At 34.0% G+C, this 23,195-nt stretch overlaps 1 protein-coding gene across 1 annotated transcript; it reads right to left on the minus strand.

Moving 5' to 3' along the window:
* Positions 1 to 425: 425 nt before the first annotated feature.
* Positions 426 to 23,030, minus strand: LOC106720633 (guanine nucleotide-binding protein subunit alpha homolog). Its single transcript, XM_014515354.2, has 3 exons — positions 22,258 to 23,030; positions 5,428 to 5,696; positions 426 to 1,755 (listed from the first exon to the last, which is right to left on the minus strand). The coding sequence occupies exons 1-3, from the start codon at positions 22,756 to 22,758 to the stop codon at positions 1,398 to 1,400; spliced, it is 1,128 nt and encodes a 375-aa protein (XP_014370840.1). The 5' UTR covers positions 22,759 to 23,030; the 3' UTR covers positions 426 to 1,397.
* Positions 23,031 to 23,195: the final 165 nt, after the last annotated feature.

A 23,195-nucleotide genomic window follows, 5' to 3' on the forward strand; every position in this document is an offset into this window, starting at 1 on the left:
CAGACCGTTGCATTATAGATCTGAGTTATAGGAAAAATACAGTAATACAAAAATTTTGATCGTAAAGAAAAAATTTGTGCCCAATTTATAAAGAGAAAAAATTAAAAAAACTTTATATCCAACAGATGAAGTCGTGTGAACATGCCTTAAACATTGTCGTACAAAATGACGCATTACTTTCAAGTGAACGGGTACTTTTTTATTTTTATTAAATACTAATGAGTGGTTTACTGAGAAGTATGCCAAGGGACGGAATTCCGCAGATACAAACATGATATGTTTGACAACGGAAATTATTTTATAATTACAATTTAGCACATCGAGTGTTTGGTTGCGAGTTACCTAAGAAAAAATTTAAAGCTCTTAAGAAAAATATTTCAATTTTTTAAACTGGCAGTGGAGAAAAATGGTAGTATTTTTTTTTTTGTATATTTGTTAAACCACGATATTTTTGTCATAGAATTGGTGACATTTCTAACAAATTTTTGCATCTTTTTCGTATAATTCACGATATGTCATAAAGTGACTTTAATGCAAATTATCGTTATTAATAATTTTAAAAAATCACAGTATACGATATCAATATGTACACTTTTACTCCCTAAAGGGATTACTTTAATCTGTACTTATTTTTGAGTATCTGAGCAAGTCCATATATTCACTATGAACGGTTCCTTGTTAACATCAGATCAAACTTGGCACTTTAAGTCAAACAAGCAAAAATCAACACTGAGCTCAACAGATTAGAGCTTAATTTTGAGAGCTAAATCAAATATTCGTTGGTACTGAATTCCCTCTAAACAAACTACGATTATAAATCGATTACATGACAACTTATATTCCTACAAGAGTATGTACTGCATCACCGAATTACTCCAATTCCTTGTCCATATCAAACGCGATCAAACATCGTCCGTACACAAATAAAACTATCAAAAAGAAAGTGATTTCTAATTATATAATTTAAGTGCAAAATCTACATTTTTTTGGTCATAAATATACTGATATATAAAAATGTTCTCATTACAATATGACTACGTATACGTCTCCGAACGCAACGTTCGGCGGACGAATGCAATTCCCCACGTAATAGGCCGCATTGAAGGCCATACAAACATCACATTACTGTCTTTTAATACGCACCCCTTTGTCCATACAAAGATTTAAATATAACAATCCTTGGAAGGCTTCAAATTCATAAACAAACGTTTTGTGTAAACGGCCATTTAACTCTAATGGGTGGGGATGACATAAATTGTACTTTCATTGAAAATGTGCCATAGATCCGTTGGATCGTTGTATTTAAATCGCTGTGCATATAATATCAATATTGCGAACTTACAACTCAATATTGCCCAAGACGTATCACAATCAATGTATCGAGTCCATGTATACCGTCACTGCAACATCAGGGATTCAAGATTACGGTTGAGGATCGTGTCCTTGACAGAGTTGAAGACGACCTCGATGTTGTGCGTATCGATGGCGGTGGTGAAGTGGTGGTAAAGGGTTGTCTTCGGTTCGCGTCTGACATTGGCGAACATGTTGAGTATGAACATCTGAACATCCTGTAGATTGTGAGGGTCGCCGGTGAATTGGGGATAGTACCAGCGTATATCCGTCTCCTTACTGGCGACTTTCTTCGCGAGTAGATCAGACTTGTTCAAAAAGAGAATGATCGATATCCCTTTGAAGTTGACGTTGTTGACGATTGTGTCAAATATGTTGAGGGCCTCGGCGAGCCGGTTCGTCTTCCTGGAATAACAACGATTTAGTTTGTTAGCGCAACGCTAATAAGCTCGTACCGGTTTTAGCTTCGTGACTCACATTTCGGTGTAGGTAAAGGTATTGAGAATTAATTTAGTTTAACTCGACGATTTATAAACTAGAAATATCCAAAAAAAAGTATCTATAGATTTTCAATAAGGAAAATTAAGTAAAAATCGGTTACATTTAATGCGAATAATTCGAGTTGTTGATGTTATTACAGGTTGAAAGAATTAAAAAAATGTTTAATCATTTTTACGTAAACAGGGGGGGGGGGGAAGTGCTCGGCTTCGGCTTCGGTCACATATTTATAACTAGATTACTAACTATAGCTAAAAAAATAAGTGTGTCGAATCCAAACTTCGTATCGGTAATATTAAACCGGCTAAATAATTAGCTCTCCTTTTTGAAGTTAACAACATCATAACTTAATCATAAAATATATCGTAACCTCATTTCAATTAACTAAGCATTTCTCATCTACGATTAAAAATTTATGACAGTAATAATTTTTTGATTGAAAATTACTTATAATGTGACATGGATATGAGATATAATGTGGGCGACCATTACTGCATTTGATGCGTGTACGTGGGTGACGGAAATGTGTGTAAATGACTCTCATTATAAAATTTCGTGAGTGAATGACTCAATGAGTGAGTGACAAGTGACTGAAAGATCGGATCTGATCTGTGTACACATTGTGTGTTTTTGTGTAAACAAATAGGAATAGTTACAACTGATTCATTGTGATATCGTTTGTTTCATACGAGTGCTTTATCACGCTTATACATATCTTGGCGGTGATAAAACCCGAGATAAAATAATGGAAATAATCAAGTGTTTCTAATTACACAATTTTAAATTACATCACTTTTAATTTTGCGCAAACGGTAATTTTTAATGTACATTGTAAAATGAATAAGTAGAACGACGAATGATTACCAGAATTACATGTAACTTTTTGGTGGTGTTTTGTTCGTATAAATTCACTTATTGCAATTTTTTTTAAAACAATCAAAAGCTATTTGTCGATACGAGTATGCAAGGAAGAGGCTGTAGTAGACTACTTTTTTCTTCATCATCAGCTCACTATACGTCCCCACAGAGGGGTTCGGAGCCTACCCTCAAATGCTGGTTGGTTGATTTCACACATATCATTAAATTTCTTCCCAGATATGTGCAGCATCACGATGTTTTCCTTCACCGTAAGAACGTCGCATAAATGTACATATGTAAATCGAAAATCAAATCAGTACATGGCGGGATTCGAATCCAGTACCTGCAGATTGTAAGTCAAATGCTTAACCCCTGAGCCACCGATGCTCGACTTTTTCCTTACGATGTTAACATTTGTATAAGTTATATGATGATCTTATTTAATCAAGCACATAGAGCTATGTAGCAACAGCTTTATGTATTAATGAGAGTTGAAATAAAAAGCCAATTGATTAATAACATTTACGTAAACTTTATCTATATTAACTTGTATATATAACTTGTAACATGTTAATTATTTATGTATAAACATACGACAAACGTAAACATTATAATAAACGATTAATTGCATTTGTTTATAAAGATTCCACATTAACAATAACGTATTATACTAATATTACCACTTAACTGTATCGACCTCTAACCGCGACGTATCTTTTGTCTTAACACCGCTTTGTAAGCAAACTGTTCCTGAATTTAAATTACAATTTCGTGACTTTATAATTACGAAGAATAATTTAATAAAGCGACTCCGGACTTATCAAGGCAAATGAATAGATTTTTTTTAAGTTTGTACGTGCAAGAATTTCCTTAATACAGTAAACAGGAAAAGTGTAAATTACAGGCCACAAGAATAAAAAATAAAAACTAATCTTATTTAATTGACGTAAAACCGATGAAATCCTAGGGTATACTTGTAGGACGTAAGGTAAGGATTTATACAAGTCTAAATTATCTTGTTTAGTAGAATAATAAACAGACCTTTGGATATGTTTTTAATATTTTCACTGAACATACTATTTTTTATTAACTACAGTCAAAATCTGTTATAACGACATCGAAGGGACTACTCATATTGAGTCGTAAAAACCGATAGTTGTAACAACCGGTGACAGGTATTAATAGGAAAGATATGTATATAACATTCAGCCAGGACCTTTGATTTTGGTCAATTTAACCGGTATCTTGTTCTAAACGATGTCGCCATAAACGGTTTTGACTGTAATACATTTTATGAAAAAAAAAAAAAGTTAGAACTTACATTGCTTCTTATATTCTTGTATATTACAAAAACCTTCGTGTTATTCAACCAGTAAATAACTAGGATATCAAAACGTCATTTGAATTTTTTCTAATTAAAAATGTTGTAGTTACATCGGGTATAATTATAACTGTGTAGATTTATATAAACTGCTCTTTATACTATCAAATGTAGAGCAACATGTCTGAGGCGTCTGACTCGCTGATGGGCCCTTTACAGCTCTCTCGAGTTAAATAGCCTGCGGGAATTGATTGCCCCTTTGTCCTTGAATTATCTTAAGTGTTTTGTAATAACACTTTTAAATATGATGAGATTTATGAACGTTTAATTTACCATTTACGAAAAATGCTAAACGATCATAAACATAGTAATCACGAGTTAAAATTGTCGATGCAAATGCATTCTTTTCTTAAAAAAAAATCTGTCGAATCTTGTAAAATATCAGTTTCGTAATTAATTAATTTTTTTTTTCTTTGATAATGTTTTTCAATATTTTTAATTATCTACATTCGTATTTAAATAGGATAAGTGATCTATATATATGAAGATTTCTTTACACATCGGCCTCGAAAATCGTAAGTTGGAGGACAATGACAAAGATGCAAGTTTCGGGATTGTTTATCTCGATTACATTTCGATGAAAATTCTAGGTCTTAAGACCCTTAGTGTAAAAAACGTTTGTTTTTTGTCATTCGTCCAAAAAAAATGTATCAAACCACGTCATATAAACGGGAACATACTTCGTATCTGATGAAGCGGATCTATCGTGTTATCGTTTTACGACGCCATAACGTATTCGAATAGTGACCCAATAAAATCATATTTACATCTGCGGCTTACTTTTACAACTTTAGTGTGCGTGTGTAAACTTAATATAGACTGAGATTCAATGTTTACGCTTAGTTTTTTATGGTAACACCTTTAAGGTGTTGCCATACATCGTTCTACTCATCATTCATATATTCTGTTGCCAAAGTTGTGTGTTTATGTATTGATTCGATTACGACTTTATAACCCTTTTCTTATAACTGGCTGTTAAGATTAAGACAGATATCATTTTATTAAACGAGTAAAAAAACTACGAAATAAAAAACAAAACCGGAAATGGTCCTTGACAAGTCTTCGCAATCGTGTGTTGAAATTCTTTCTATTATTCCGAAGTCAGTCTAAGTCCTTCATATAATTTCAAAATTATTTTCCTTTGATAACAGCAACTGATGAAAAATGTCGTACATTAACTTCAGATACAAGTCTCTCATACTAAAGCGAACACATACTAAGGGGACCACTCAGCGAGGTAAGTGTAGCAATAAGTTACTTGAGGAAAATGAGCCGCTACCCAATATGCATAGCAATAGAAGTTATAGCGGTGTACTTTAACCATAACATATAGGTCTCACCTGTCTTCCGACAGCACCTGATCGAACTCCGACGATGACACGAGGAAGAGTATGGAGGTGACGGAGTCGAAACACTGCGTCCATTTCTGGCGCTGCGTCCTCTGCCCTCCCACGTCGACGAACACGAAAGGCACATTGTTGATGTTGATGGTGCACTCCGTGATGCCTTTGGTGGCCTTCCGACAGTGCAGGATGTCCTGATGCGAGGGCACATAGTCAGGCCGTGCGATACGCTCCAACTCACCGAAGAAATAACTCACAGAGTCACTCTGGAACATTAAATGAAGTACAATTAATATGCAAATCAATGTATTGGATATTTTTTTTCATAGTAAGAAGATGGCAAACGAGCGAGCGGACACCTGAAGTCACTAAAATAGCCAAGACTGTTCTTATACATCTGTATTCCATTCACAAAAGTTTATTGTTTGGGATAAATGTACCAAATAAATTGTTTATTACACAGAAAGACCCAAACCATTGAATTATTGCAAGTATATTGCAATATATTTCATTTTACAGACACAAGCACAAGTGTTAATATTAGGTCCTTACATATGAAATTGGCGTTTTGTATGGGAGGAACAAAAAGTCGAATATTTTTTAATATAATATATTTAATTAATCAAAGTATGAACCATTATTTTCTATGCACTTTTGCCATCTCATAGGTAGTTCATTGATCCCTTTACTAAAAAAACCAGTCGGACGGGAATCAATAAAATCTTTGAAGGCGATTTGGACTGCCCCATCGGAGTTGAATTTTTTCCCTTGTAAGAAGTTATCCAAATTTCGAAAAAAATGGTAATCTGTTGGAGCAAGGTCCGGGCAGTACGGAGGATGTCTTAGACTTTCCAATTGAAGCTCTTCTAATTTAGTAGCCGTCTGTTGCGCAGTGTGTGGTCTAGCGTTGTCGTGAAGCAGCAGTGGCGTGGAGCGATTGACCAGCCTAGGTTGTTTAGCCGCTAGCTTTTCCATCATGGTTTGCAATTGCTGACAATAGACATCAGCCGTAATAGTCTGGCCAGATTTGAGAAAACTGTAATGAACAATACCGGCACTAGTCCACCAAACGCTTACAAGTAACTTTTTTGGGGTTAATTTTCGCTTGGGGCAGGATTTGGCTGGCTGGCCAGGATCCAACCATTGCGCTGAGCGCTTCCGATTATCGTAAAGAACCCATTTTTCATCACAGGTAATGATTCGGTTTAAAATACCTTCATTATTGTGCCGGTTTAGAATTGTAACGCAACAGTCGACGCGCGTTTGCCGGCTTGCTTCAGTCAATTCGTGAGGTACCCACCTTTCAAGCTTTTTAATCTTCCCAATTTGCTTCAAGTGAATTAAAACAGTTTTATTACTAACATCGCAGCCTGCAGCTAACTCGGACGTGGTTTGCGATGGATCCGCTTCGACAATAGCCTTCAACTCTTCATTATCAACTTGAGTCTCAGGCCGTCCACGGAGCTTGTTCTACAGATCGATATTTCCAGAACGAAAACGTTGGAACCAAAAACGAACTGTGTTTTCTTTTGCAACACGACCGCCATACACATCATTCACCCTTCGAGTCGTTTCCGCAGCACTATTGCCACGGCGGAACTCGTACTCGTAAATAATGCGATATTTTAAGTTTTCCATTTTGTAAAATGAGTGACGCAAACAGAAAAAAACAGAAGAAAAAAAACAAATGAATGACGGTCATCGAACCACAAATACATGAGTCTATAGCTGTACAAATTTGAATTTGGAATTCCTTACCAAAGAGGAGAAATTCGTGATTAAAGTGGCCAGTACGAAAAACGCCAATTTCATATGTAAGGACCTAATATCTCAGTTCTTTGTTCAACTGTTACACTTGGAAACTAAGCCTTCCTACATTAAAAACGCGTCTGAAGTCAATTTATCATTTTTAATGTAAATTAGGCAATAGTTAATTTGCCTTCACAGCGCAAGTAAAAAACGTCATTATATTATTACGAATGCATATCCAAAATTACGTGCAAGGCCTCCTCTATAAAAACAAACTCGGACGACTATTTTACATTTAACATTACATATAAATTTACATAAAGAAGTACATATTTGGTTCCTGATTTCTGACTTTATGTATCTGTTTGTACAGATCTGCAAGTTCACTCCTGTGTATCCAACGTTGCATACGTTTGCACTTAACATGTTTACAAGTAAGATCCGTCTTACGATTGCTCAGTAAATAACCAATTTGAAGCGCACCAAGCAGTAATTCCATATAGTTACTCATTATTACCCAACGTAAAATCACATGATACCTACGTATAATTAAGTGTTTGTGAATGTCCCTAAGAATATTAGAAACCATATAGGAAATAGTAAAAGATTAGAAGAATATTCATTTTCAATTTGATCAAATTACATCATATTATAATTTAGAATATCAGGTTTTTCAATCGCTGATTTTTTTTCATCTCATAAAATTACAGTGTAAACTCTTTATAACGAAACTCAGGGGCTGAGCATTTTTGTCGTTATAGAGAGTTATCGTTATATGGAGTGAACAAAAAACAATCAAATTAACAAGATAACATAACATAAACAATAATACCGATAATAAATATTTACTGTCATAATAGAGAAAGGCGTATCGCTATAAAGAGTTTTTCAATATGTGGGTTTTAACGCAAACCAACCAAGTTGGGCTCACTTCAACGTTACAGGGAATTTATTGTTATAAAGGATAACGTTATAAAGAGTTTACACTGTATTACTAGAGGGTATTATATGTGGTACAAGAGCTTTCTATATCATACATGTACGTTGTAAAGTCGCGCGGAAGCGGCCGGCGCCGACTTCACTTAGCGCTAATGCTGGCACGTGCACTTGTGTCCGCACTATATCATTGCTTTATAATTTACCAACTTTATACTAGTAAAATAAGGATCGTATAAACGATGTACTAAATCTGGAAGCCAGGATCATCATAATGTGAACCCAATGTGTGTGCTAATATAACAGCAATAGAGTTAATTTTAAGATCTAGTAAACAAAGTTTATTTATTTAATTTCATATGACTCATTATTAATGATTCAATTGTTTAAGTCAATTACTAACTTATCAAACTGCACTACCTAAATTAAAAATATAATATACTAGCATCTTTATAATCTAATATATAAAATTCTCGTGTCACAGTTTTCGTCACCGTACTCCTCCGAAACGGCTTGACCGATTCTCATGACATTTTGTGAGCATATTCAGTAGGTCTGAGAATCGGCCATCATCTATTTTTCATTTTTTTTAACTGCGCACGGACGGAGTCGCGGGCGACAGCTAGTATCATTATAGATAACTAGATTATAATCTTATACCGCTATAGGTAGAAAAAAATACCTATAAATGATCATAAACTAATAACTAATTCAAAATCACTTTATCCTTATCAGTTAGCAGCCAGTTCCTTGTACAGAGATTTGCCATTCTGGATATTATTTATTTTGACATACGATAAATAATAATTGCAAATTGATTTTTGTATTATAACTTACATTATTAATTTTATTATAGCCGCAGAAAACTAGACTTTCAAAAAACTTTGGTAACTAACACAAAATATTTTTTTAATAAATATAGAACGACGGAAAAGGCCTAATTTAAAATTACATTTTAACATCCTACAGCATAAACGACTGAACTCATTTATTATGTGTCATGTCAATTCGTATATCCCTTTGTGTCACACAATCCGTTGGGGTTTTGTTTTTTTGACAGTTTGAACCGTTACTGTTACCTTTTAATTGAGGCCTTCAAAATCACGACATCTGACCACATTAACCAATCACGAAGGTCCTCGGTCTAATCAGAAAAGCAAAGCGAACATGGATCAATCGACCTAGATATTCAACTGCCGACCAATTGTTCACGTGCGTCAAACATACCTACTCTGTACTTTATTCTTTTGTCAAAAAAAGATACCGTTGTACAATACATAAAGACAAAAAAAAAACATTTTATAAACATAAAATACACTACATTTCGGCATATACTGAAAATGTCGTTTGTCGTCTATTTTATAAAAAAAGGTAATTAATTAATTAAATCATATCGCCAGCACAGCGAAACGGATCTCAATTAAATTTGGTATTGATGTGGAACACAGGTTGGAAGAACACATAGGCTTCCTATGATACCGGAAATCCACTGTATACTGTTCCCGTGATATACGTTTGATTAACATAATATTATTTACTAGATAACTCTACAATGGTTCAACTTATTCAAATTTGGAACATATTTAGAAATAGCCTTAAATAACACTATTATTTATCCTGTTTTTTATTATATTTCCACGCGAACGAAATCGCAGTCAAAAGCGTTATTTATGAGGTTCAGTGTTACAGCAGAAAACAAGTCAGTGACTGGGGCATAGTGAGTCCGTTACTCGCCTTACATATTAAATATACATTTAAGACATTAAGTTCGCTTTTTCAATGATAAATTTCATTTGCAAAGTATACAGCTCTTGTTCACATTACAGTAAAGCAACTGAGAACTCTTCGAATTCTAGCAGGCAAATTTAAACGATTTGTGCGAATTGAACTCATTAATTCGACCAACATAATTTGCAAAGAAAAAAACTTGAGAGGTGTCAAGGGACACCCGGATGGAACGAAGTTCCTTTCAATTAATTAGTGAAGGAACCAATGTTTATTCTATGCATAAAAAACTTAAGTCTTCACAAGAAGTACATTTTATTTCTATGAATTTTCGTTATATATTGTCGCGTCGTTGCCATGGTGACATAGCAAAAAGTGTCGTGACAACTTTTCGTAAGAATTTTTTCCGTCTAGCCCCCTTTCACAACGCGCGATAAGGAACTTCGTTCCAAAAAATTGACATTTTCATGCTTCTCTATTTTACGATTCTGTCACGTCGCAGAACGGGACACAATATATTTGGAGTTGAAGCATTATGTATAACATAGAGATGGCGTATTGCTGTGAGATTACACACATACACACATAGAGTGCTAAATACATAGATACACAGGTAACCGCAGCGTGCACAATCATACGGTTGTAGTACCGACACCATTTGTAAGGCGCTGTTCACACCTGTGCCTCAAGAGTACACTCTACTCGCAATGAAAGCATACTTGTAACTCAGCTTCAATAGAATGTACTGAGTATTTTTAATCATGTAGATCCTTTTTATTGAACAAAGATGGGCCTTGTATTAGTGCACTTATAATTTTAATAAACGTGACTTTGCTCTACAATTATAAGATTGCGAATCATACTAATATCTTCTAATATATAAAATTCTCATGTCACAGTTTTCGTTCCCGTACTCCTCCGAAACGGCTTGACCGATTCTCATGAAATTTTGTGAGCATATTCAGTAGGTCTGAGAATCGGCCAACATCTATTTTTCATTTTTTTTTTTATCTTTTTTTATCTCCAGGATGTCTCAATGGATCTTGCTGAAATTTGAAATAGATGTATAACACATAGGCAACTAATTAAGTTTTTTTTTTTAATTCAGCGTGGACGTAGTCGCTGGCGACAGCTAGTAAAATAAACAGAAATGTTTATCTTTGTTTTAGCTATATATCGATAAAATTAAAAACAGTTTCAGTAAAAAAAAAGGATAGTAATTGCTCTAACATAGTATGAATATACAAGACTAATTTAGAATGTCGATTTTCTCTCACCATAATATAATTACTAACAAGTAAGGTAGAGAAGAAATCAATCAGGAGTACCCACATACGTCAACAGCATAGTAATATAAATATATACAGGATCAACGCCGGTGGCGAGTTCCTTCACCCCGCCTTACAAATATGGTGTAAGAACTACGTACAGTGCACCTGCTATCCTCTCGCCTCTTCAACTATAAAAGACAAGGTTTGAACCGCTTTAAAATCGTATTTGGATGTCTTATTTAATCATACCATATGAGTGTGTAGTCGCAAGTTGATCCCGAATTACATTTTTTTTTATTTATACAAAGACGCAAACTGTTTCCTTATAAATATGATACGATATAAACACGTTGTTTTGTTTTTGTATTGAACTTGTTCAATTATTTTTCGTACCTGATATAAAACAAAAAAAGATCGGTAGACAGGATTTCGATTTTTACTGCATGCTGATTGTGTACTGTCGTAATCTAAAGGTGAATATACACTAGAGTCTAGAGCATTTTCTCACGTATTTCGATACAAATGGGTTAAAATAGGTGAAAGCACAGTTTTAAAAACACGTCTGGTTCGTGAAAAGGTGATACTAGAACATATCATAGAGAGGCTCGTTGTTCTGTTATAAGTAAATGCTCTATTCTATACTCAACAATATTGCGCTTTTATTATTCACCTTTTTTTTAATATCATAATACTTGGTCTATTAAATAATCTTTAATCTTCGAATCACAATGATATATGAGTCATAGTTCTTTCTAGTTTCTAGTTGTATTTCAAATATTCAACAGCGAAAACATTAAGAATTGAATTATATACAATAAAGCCCATTGACGCCATAAATATATTTTATCGCGAAAGCATTCTCAATGAGGCATTGTCTTCCCTACGATATATAGGATTATAAACAATGGGCCAGCTGATGGGGTCAGCAGAGAACAGTAGCTCTGTCTGCATGAAAGATGCCGGTATAACCTTATGTATTTAAGTAGAAAGAGATAACGTACGTCCTGAGTTGAATATTGATTATTACCAAACTGACAAGAGGGTAATTTTCACGGGTTTGTAAGTTTTTATGTATGTAAGTTTGCACGTATGTTTTAATTCCATTGCGAACGCCTATAGCCTACGAACGGCTGATCCGATTTCAACGAGGGTAACGTTCAATTTGCACAGTCATACAGTTTTAATTAAAAAATATGGTTTTATTATTACACTAGCGTATGCTTTCGAATTTGTCCTCGCGGATTAAAAAAACTTAATAAGAAGCTTCTGCACTATTTTAACCTGCAATAAATACGTTAGGCGTTTTGGAGTTTGCTAACAAACATCTATACTTCCATCCCATCCATCTAAACTTTCGCATTTATTGCATTAGTAAAAAAATAAGAAGTAACAAGTGCACGACATGTGTACAGAAAAAGTTGGCAAAGAGTGACGCGGATATTCAACATATTACCGCGAATAAGTAAATTACAGAAATTTCCACATTCCGACTATATTACTGTCACCTTGTGATAACGTACGCACAACGTGTTAATTTAATGCAACCTGTCACAAAGCGGAAATGTCTTATTTACTATATTTACCACAAAGATAAAGTAGAAACCTCTCTTTTTATATAACCGGGAAGGTTATATTACGTAGATTTTAATTATTACATCACAAAAAAAGAATATTCTGCCGTATTCTGTGATTTCAATGTGATTATTTAGAATTTTAAAATCGTACTATCTTATTTTTTCGGGTATTTCTTTGCACCTATTTCTATCTAGACCAGTACATCTCATTACAAGCTCTATCATCTCTATAAAGTCATTTTTTTATACTTCAAAAGACAAGCTTATTACGACGGGTAGCAGAATTCCGAGTGCAGTGCAAATTAAAGCGGGCGTTGTTAACATCTGTTCGTGATGAACATCGGGTGTAGGTGTCGATGACGTCACGCTACATCTAAATCCACCAAAGATCTAAGTGGAGCACCGTTCTAAAATCTTAATTACTGTCTAACGACCTATCCTAACAAATTACTCGTCTGGCGTATTTAAGGTTAATCCACTTTGTTTTTGCAGGCATTTTCTTTATAAAATTAGCAACGGGAATAATTAAATCCGCAGGACATTAAATGGGATAGACAGAAGCACTAAACAACTTACAATCAACAGTGTACGCGGCAACTTTGAATGTCACAAATTATTCACATAAAGCCGAAAACCACTCACTTATTTTTGGCTGATTAAAATTTAATACTTATGCTTTGATCATCTATGTATTAAAAAGACAAAACACATGCAATACCTCACTATCCTCGCCTAGCCCTAGTACTCTGTTAGATGTATCTCTGTACATAATTGGACTATTTCCAGACGCAACACATTAACAACTCAATCAGTACGGAAATAAACAAAGCGATAAATAAATAACTGACTTTAAATAGTAATAGACACTGGCAATCGCTCACAATCACTATGAGCCAAGTTTAATTTATTTTTTTCTAATACAAAAAGCTAGATCATCTAGTCCACACCATAACATTTACCTATTGGTAGACCACCGCATGGAAATATAAAAACAAAAAAAGATTATCTCTGTTTTGGATCTTACTACCCCGATTCTCTATGGTGTGTATGCCTAAGACAGTCAGCAATCGACTGCAAAATAAATAAAATTTTAGGTAAACAACAATACTGCGAGATAAACAGTCAGCATTCGCTATGTAGTACCGTAAATCGGTGTGCGTAAACTCACGCAAATACAGAAGTGATAAACATCTACAATGCCATTGTTAGGAAATGGGAACGCTCCAGTTTGCACCAGCAGTGCCACGCCACCTCTCCGCACACCGCGCCCAGCCCGCTGAGTGTTAATAGCCCGCTCTAATTGAACCCTAACAACGGCTAAGGTTTCGGATCGCTTCGAACACAATATCCACTTAACCAACCAATATTGGATACGTTAATGAGTAAAGTTGGTAATACACTAAGCAATACAACGTAAAGTTAAGCTGGTTGTAGTTAAACTAGAAATTTATAACGATAGCGAAATCTAAGACAATATCATCCCAGTAGAGTTTAGTTTTAACTTTACATTGTCTGTCTGCCCAGCATAAAAGAATATCATAACTACGGAAGGTTTATCAGTACTACAGTTATGCATGTGACCTCGCAAACATCGTAAAAAAGCTATATTACTACGTTTCACAGTAGTAAATGCAAACGGAGACATTAAACAAAAAGAAAAATACCAAAAATACTTTTACAATTACAAAAGAATCCGTCATTCGTTGACATTGATCGCTTAATTTTATCGCCTTTAACAACCCTTATCCCTATCACGTATTATCCCGTATAAAGTTGGATTAGAGTGTTATCGGGTAGAATTAAGTGCATTATAACACCATGGCAGACGTACCGGGGCAAGGCGTGCACTAATTCAATCAACATCCCAGAGAGAACACTCAAACAGGACCGTCGGTCGGACCGTATCGTTAGCACCATCGTCTTCTATATGACTCACACATGGATTTACGCCGGATTAAGATATTTTCTAAGTTCAACAATCGTAATATTTTTAGTTATTTAAAAAAAAAAAGAATAATCTATCGCTTGACCTCAATATCACCACATATACATCTTTTACCGTGGGTTTCTGAGACTTAAATCTCCGTTAATGTTACACAATATAAGAGATAGTAATTGTGTGTATGTATGTATATCTTAACATTAAAATAATTGAACTGTTTCTCAAGGACAAGCAAGGTCGAAAATCCTTTGATGAATTTAAACGAAAGAGATCGTCGATTGTAACTGCCAATCAGACAGATACGAAGTCACGCGAGTGCTTCGAGGAAGGCACGAACAAATTAATTGGTTGCCTTACTTTCCGACAACGGACCATTTCGCATTTTTAGCGTAAGACGTGTCTATACAAATGACAGAAAAATTTATTAGATTATTAGCGGTCGCCCGCGAATTTGTCAGCTAGATTTTTTTTTTAAAAGTAGATTACAATATTCCCGCGCACATCAGTGTACAGTAGTAGTACTTTCCAGTCAAAGTCCCGTCAAGAAAGGCTCAGCCGTTCCGGAGTGTAAGCCTTTGTACCTGACAAAGGCGGCTTGCAGATAGACAGACAGACAAAAATATAAAAAGTTAATTTTTCGCTATATGTCAATCAAATACATCACATTCACGGAATGTGATTTTTTTTCGAAATAACATACAGACACGCTAATTTTATTATTATACTAAATTAAGAACAAACGAAGAAGAATTAAAAACAAACGTAATAAGTAGCCTATGTGTTCTTCTAGACTATGTTCTACATCTGTGCCAAATTTCATCAAGATCCGTTGAGTCGTTCCGGAGATACCTTCAAATAAACATGTATCCATTCATCAAAAAATTCGCATTTATAACATTAGTTTGATTAAGTAAGATGTACAGAAGATATAAAGAAAGGACTATTACACTCGCCTGTTACCTTAGCAATAGACTGCGAATTCATACGATACTTTAGTACACAATCGTATTATACTTCTTGTGGTACAACACTCATTGAATCTGATTAATAATTTTAAAAAAATACCGTATACTTCAATACAAAGTCGTTTTTCAATTAAGGTCACAGTCATGATGATTTAAAAAAAAAACATCTCCAAGCGCTTATTGTAATTCAATCCGACCAAACACAATTAGTGTTAATGAGTCACAACAAAAAAAAAACCCCGCCTACCCAACCTTTTCGTTTTCGCTTCAGAAACCGGTCCCAGGTCTCGTTCACCTATGACGCGTTACGACCTAGGCATTTTAATAGTGCACCGATGTAGCGTATTTTTAAAAGTCGCCAGTTTATACAAATTTAACGATCGAGCACTTCTCGCGAATAGTGATGTATCTTTTCAAATGCATGATAATGTCGATAACTATCATATCATTAATTGACAGCAATTGTCAATGCTTAACTACTGAAAACCAGCTAGCTGATTACTTTTTATATTAATACTAGCTGTCGCTTGCGATTCCGAGCTCGCGGAATTCAACAACTTAATAAGTACACTATGTGTTTTCCAGACTATGTTCTACATCTGTGCAAAGTTTTATCAAGATTTATTGAGCCGTTACGGAGATACCTTGTAACAAACATCCATCCACATAAACTTTCGCATTTATAATATTAGTAAGATAGTCAAGTTGTAAATAAAAGTTTATCTTCAGCGTATTATTTGTCATTTCAATGTTTCATATCATTTTAATGTCATTTATTAAATAACATAACAATCGATATCTAAATATGAATGTTTATAAGGCCACAGAACATCCCTAACACTGAATCACTTTCAACGCAATCTGCTGCAAGATCTGTGAGCCAGGCCATTCATATTACGAGGCGGTACATCCGCGTTAGTACACTTCGCGCAGTTACGTACAATTTTTAATAGCAACGCTCATTTGAAGTTACCTTTCATCTTATATGATCTTATTCATAATTGCTCAAACTATTTAATGAAAACGAAGGATACAGTATTTATTAAAGCAGTTATTTATTTATTTATTTATTCTTATCTCTGGTTTGTCAAAGTTCATGACAGCAATGACGATATGTTTTACACAAAGATTGTTCTCAAAAACTAAGGGTAAATAATCAAAAATAATTAGAAAACCTTCGAATTTTGAATGAATGATAAAAAAAACGCGAATCAGTAATATATTTAAAAAACTTAAAATGTACCATCTATTCCAAAACATACTTCAATTTAATTTAGATTTCATGTTATACAAACTTATGTCATACAAATGTGAACATTTATGGTTCGACGTCGTCGTAGTAAGAATTTTGATATTGTTGTTACGAGACGTTAAGTTACAACTGGATGGTCAGACGGCTCGGATCGTCAATTTGTTCACTTAACAAAGGGCAAACATAGTCCACAATAAAGGAAAAATTCACGATGCATGGAAGATGTAAATATATTCAATTTGATAAATAATTTTTCTTTAGTTTCTTAAAAAAAAAATCGAAACATAGTTTTTTTCACAATAAACCTCTTATGTATAGATTTCTTCAATTCATGACAACTTTACCCGTTCTTAACTATAAAGTCGTATAAATTACACAAGTTGTCTCCTACGCATAAAGTAATATGTTCTTAACAAAGAAAATTACTTACTCTGTATATGACTAAGGAATACGTTAAAAATGACAAAGGACAGACGAGCTAAAATCGTTGCTACCTGATCAATGAAACTACATATATAATAAAAAAAAACATTAGGTTTAATTATCTATTGCCAACATCATACGAATATTATAATATTTTTTGTGTATCTGTCTTTGTGTTTCTTCTTATTATAAGCCATTTAAAAAGTCATATGCGAACCTTTCTTCATTCTGGATCGAAATCAGATTATTACGAAACCATGCTGTTATCCCAAATAACCTTAATCGGCACACCAATGCCAGCGGCGTAAAGAATTGGTCCAATTAAATATCTCTTTGGTTTTTTTTTTTCTCTTAAAATCGGCGCAAACATGAGTGCGTGGACACTTAATTGCGTGCAGGTACCGCTAATGGTTCGAACACAACGCCACGGTTCAAGATAATCTCGCATAAACCTCTTTTTTTTAAAACAAATTCACGGAAGCTACACCTTGTCTAATAGCGAAACGGTCGGCCGCTTCGTTCCTGGAAACCTGCACACCTATATTTGAGCTTAATTAAGATAAAAATATACGGTCTAGGCATTCGAGACGTAAACTGTCTGACGCAATTTCGCATCCGTTCCGATGTTGCTGCGAGTATATACTTTCATTTTTCAAATCATAGATTACGTAATCCCCATGCTTTCTGTTCAAAGAAATATAAGCATTTTTTTGTTTGAAATGAAAGGGGAAACGAATTAAGATGTTGTAAACGCAATATTTTTATCTCGGAAAGATACAGAGGCAGTGTAGTCGAAGAAATAACTTTAGTTAATCTTTGCTACGAGCATATTTATAAAGTACTATTTTTTTGCAAAACAGTTTAGAAGTAGGTATCTTTTATAAACAAAATCGAATGGATAATTAATTAATAGCTATTAATCATTATTCCTTAAAGACAAACTGAAGAATTATAAATAAAGAAATCAGATTTAGAAAAACACGAAGAAGTATCATTAAAAAATTGTTTTAAAGGAAGAAGGGTAGAATATTCGGGAAATAAAACACAGAACCTCCCCACTTTATGAAGTGAAGAAGCAATAGAAGTTATGATATAAAATTGTACCGCACAATTTCGTCTGTAAATTATTTTTACTTTATGTAATCAATAAAAGTAGAGATTAAGATGTTTTAAGTATCATTAATACTCCATTCAGTATTAAACTTTTAAATGTTAACATTCCTTAACGTTCAAACTTGTACCCGCCTACAATGACGGTAATTGCTATAAATTTCCGGTCCTTTCGACCTGTAGGTAGTTTGCAGTCAGCTGCATTATAACTGGAGTCGAGTCGATTCAAAATTGCCCAAGGCACGCAATTAAATACCTTAAATGCCAGCATAAAATCACCGTAGCAAGATCGAGAGCGCGAAGTAAACTATGGCGGATACCTAGGTATTATATAACGTGCGTGTGGCCCGATGAACACATCTTGTGGCCACACATAAAATTTTTGATATAATGCTAGTCACTACGGTTGCCAATTTAATGTATGGCACGTCTTATTATCTAAATATCGAGGATCGAATCCCGGAAAATGTCTATTATTGTGTACTTGAAGAATAAGAGTAAAAACTGATAAAACCACGATAACTTAATAACATATATTAAATACATTCATTTAGTTAAAGTGTTTTCTAACAAAGTATTCGAAATGTCATATGATAAATAGCGGTTTACTAACAGCCAAACAACGAATGGATCGCGTCCAAGTCTAATCTCTATATCTATTATCAAAACATGTTCGCATATGGATTTCACACCATTGCAATAGGCATGTAGTCTTCATACAAATAGGGTTATCAACGTGTATGTATTGCGAAAAAGTCCTATGTTAAATTAACATAAAAAATTTAACATCGAAAACCTAATTATATAGCCCATAAAGATAGAGACATGACACAATCTAATCATAATTGGACCCTCTTAAGCAGAAAAGAAAATCCTAAGATCGACATATATAGTAATTTCATCATCAGCTCACTATACGTCCCCACTGAGGGACTCGTAGCCTACCCTAAGTTAGGGGTGATATTTAGTAATAAACTACTAATCGAATTTTATATAGGCACAAACTTAAATAACCTCTAAATTTCAAATCGTATTTACTCAAAAGCAGCTTAATGTTCGTTAGATCTTGTATGCTTTACAGGGTCCAATTAATATCCCAATTTCTGGACTTATGAAGGACAATAATCTTACTAATATTATAAATGCGAATGTTTAGATGGATGGGTGGATATTTGTTTGAAGGTATCTCCAGAACGTAATAATCTGGAAGAAAACATAGACTATTTATTAGGTTATTTTAATTCCGCGCGGACGGAGTCGCAGGCGACAACTAGTGCTTAATAAATATTGAATAAGATATTATATACGCTTATTCATTATTTATAGTCAGATTGCGCAAAACTTTTTCAATGACTTACTGATTTTCATTATAACTAAAAAATTACCAACCCTGACCACACTATTATGTTATGCTGACGTAGTATTTCTTTGTCCACAAATATGCTATGCAAAATCATGTCATCGCGTCGAGCAATGCAATTAGCATTCGTGCTGTACGCACGTTACCACATACAAGTCACCACACCACGGCTTTACCATACATGTAACCGTGTACCAGTTTTGGCTCGAGATCCGGAAAAATGTTGTCAACATCGGGAGAACGAGCGTACTAACGTGATTTCTAACACATAAAAGAGGTCACATAGTTGAAAGACGATAAAGATTTTTTTTTTTGTAATAGACGACCGTAAGGATAAATCTAATATAAGAACGAAGTAATCCTTATTTTATAAATAAAATCGCTAAAAGATTTTATATAAAATGCTACCAAATTACGGATTACATTCAAACACTAACTCAATTGTGTAATTTATTGGAATATAGTACAAAAAAAACATTAATATAAAACAGACAGTAATTTACTATTATTTAAAAAATAACCAGAACAAGCATAAACAAATATAAGCAACAATAAATGAGTAAGAATGTATAACGTGACTATAATACATTGCACAATATTAGGTACAAAGTACACACATTTACTGAACTTAGAGAGAAAAGAGATTAGATACATTAAAAATCGTAACCGAACTTATTCTTGTATTAAAGACTACCGACTCAAGAAAAAAAATGATTACTTGTAGACGTGTAGTTTAAACTTTTAGATATGTGTTCTTGGTTAAAAATCTTGTGTCACACAAGACCAACGACGAATCTGTTTTAACCACCATGGTCGGCGAAAAATTATTGACACCTAATATGAAAACAAAACTCTATTTCTTAACGTTTTGTTTACATCATTCATCCGTCCAACAAAACAAGTGTCCAACTCATACCCAATTAGTATAGCAAACAATTTTTAAATTGACGTAATAAATAGCTATGAATGGACGAAATGGCGTCACTAATAAACTTCCGTTTTCGAAGGAAGTCTCACAAATACCGTACAGAATAACAACGGCGTGTCGGTGTATGCTACAACAAAGCTAATGAGTGCACGACCCGTAATAATTAGAATAAAATAAATCAATGAGCTCTAACGACCATATCTACATAGTGGGTTAAGACATATATTTCACGCAATTTAATGTTTGTCATTTTATAATCTGTCGAAACACTTAAACGAAACTTATATTGACATCCCTCTCAGTGTCTTTAAAAAAATTAAACATAACATTATGCTTATACAGACGTTTCGACAATGAAAACTCGTCGTAAACCAAATTTACAAATGGTGTTATTACACAAGTATTATTTCTGATTAAGTGGTACATTTGTAATATTCATTCATCTTGAGGTGCCTGTAGTGAAGGTTATTTTCTGTCTCTTACGAGGCAAGTTGGGTGGAAACACTAGGGTGCGATTCACCATTTATAATAAGCTAAAACGAAAATTGTGGATATCGAAAATCACAGTTTACATTTAATTGCATCAAAAAAATTGTATATACAACACACCATATGGTTATTATATCTTTGCTAACCAATTGAGGTTACAGTCCTTTGTTGATTTATTTTAGTTGTAAAAAACAGTTGCAATAATGACCACATGTGTGTCCTTAGAATCAACATCTAACTCAGTCTGTGAAGCGTGTCGCAACGCGAAATGAAACTATGACTAATGCTATAAGATAAGAAATAATATCAATTATTTCATTTACAACCTTAGAATTACAACTGATACATCATTAGTTCTAAATACATTGTGAAATGGTTTTATTCAGCTTGTTTTAATCAGGTTCAATTCGCTATTTTCATTGCATATAACTGAAAAAATTGACAATCAAATAGTATCGGATAGTCACCAAACTAATTACAGGCAAAAAATATAGATAATAAATCTGCAAAAAAGAAAATTTGTGTTGTGATATTGATATTCGCTGTTTTTATAAATTAAAAACAATTGACTAGCAATTTCTAACATTACATAAATAGTATTCAAAAAATATAATTTTTTCTTTAAAAAAAAAGTTTTCTTTTAAACAAAAAAATAAATGATCTACATGTAACAAAAACTGAAAGTTGAATTTACAATGCATATAAAATCAAGAATCGATATGTACCAGTAAAAAATTTAAAGTTACTGATAAAAAAATCTTAGTATTGGTACACAAAATATTTACTTTTTAATAAAATAAATAAAGACTATATAAAAAATTATTCAGACAAACAAATTTTATTCAAGAATTTTATCCAAATATATGGCAATAAAATAAAGTTATTAAATGTTTGTTATACAAACTTCACTCTTTTGTATTAGTGTTTAAGTTAAAGCAACAATAGTATGTAAAAGTAACAACCCGTCTATATAAAATCATCAATAATGTTGTGTATGTAAATAATGCTTATCAAAAACAAACTCAGACAAATATTGGAACAGATAAAACAAAGAAAAGTGTTACTGAAGCATTGTTTACTTTGCAAACATGAGAGGCACTCACCAGTTGGAACTCTCTCCGCCTGTCGTACGCCCTTTTTATGGCTCTGTCCAGCCACAGGGAGTGTATGTGTGGCGCGTAGTGCATGAACAGCAGGCTGTCGAGTGACGCACTGCTGTTGAAGTGCAACGCTTGCTGCCCGATGTCGAGGTTCCTCGGATTTTCCCACGGGATCGCGAGCTTGTCTCGCGCGTCCACTAACACTTGTATACCCTTCACAATGTTCTGATATATCACATGTTGGTATTCGCGCACTAGTTCCGGCTCAAACTTGACTCTGTGTATTATTCTCATCTGTTTCAGGAATGTTGATTTTCCGCTTTCACCTGCACCGAGTAGCAAAAGTTTGACCTGTCGCCGTAAGGTCTGCTTGTCCTTCTCCAATATTCTATCGATCTCTTTACTTCTGTAACGTTGCTCTATCTCTTCAGGTGATAGTTTTAAGCGTAACCAACATGTCAGTGCTTCTGTACAACAGTAACATGACCACAAATCGTTGGCCATTTTGCATGATTATTGCAAATACTGGAGAGAAACTGAGTATGTGACCTTACACGCTATTAAAGCAAGTTAACACATTTTCACAATAACACATCGTACACGCTGACAATAATAAAATAAAATAAACGATTAATCCGGAATTAGTTGTACACACGCACCGTACCCCTCCCAAACTCATTGAGAAAAATAAAATGAGAAATTGTGAAACGCCACAGATAAGATATTAAATAATAAGTGTTGTTCTTTGGTAAATCGATTTATTCGATTGAGTGATGGGTGGCAGCAAAATATCGATTTGCTGAAATAATCTTTCTTAGTAGACTTAAAATAACTAAATAGATTTAATTCGGTATTTAAGTAATCTACAAATGAACTATGTAACAGATACAAACCTTAAAAATGAGCAACAATTCTCAAGAAAGGCAAGATTGGTCCATATA

Source organism: Papilio machaon, chromosome 4 (assembly GCF_912999745.1).
Source record: "Papilio machaon chromosome 4, ilPapMach1.1, whole genome shotgun sequence".
NCBI lineage: Eukaryota > Metazoa > Arthropoda > Insecta > Lepidoptera > Papilionidae > Papilio > Papilio machaon.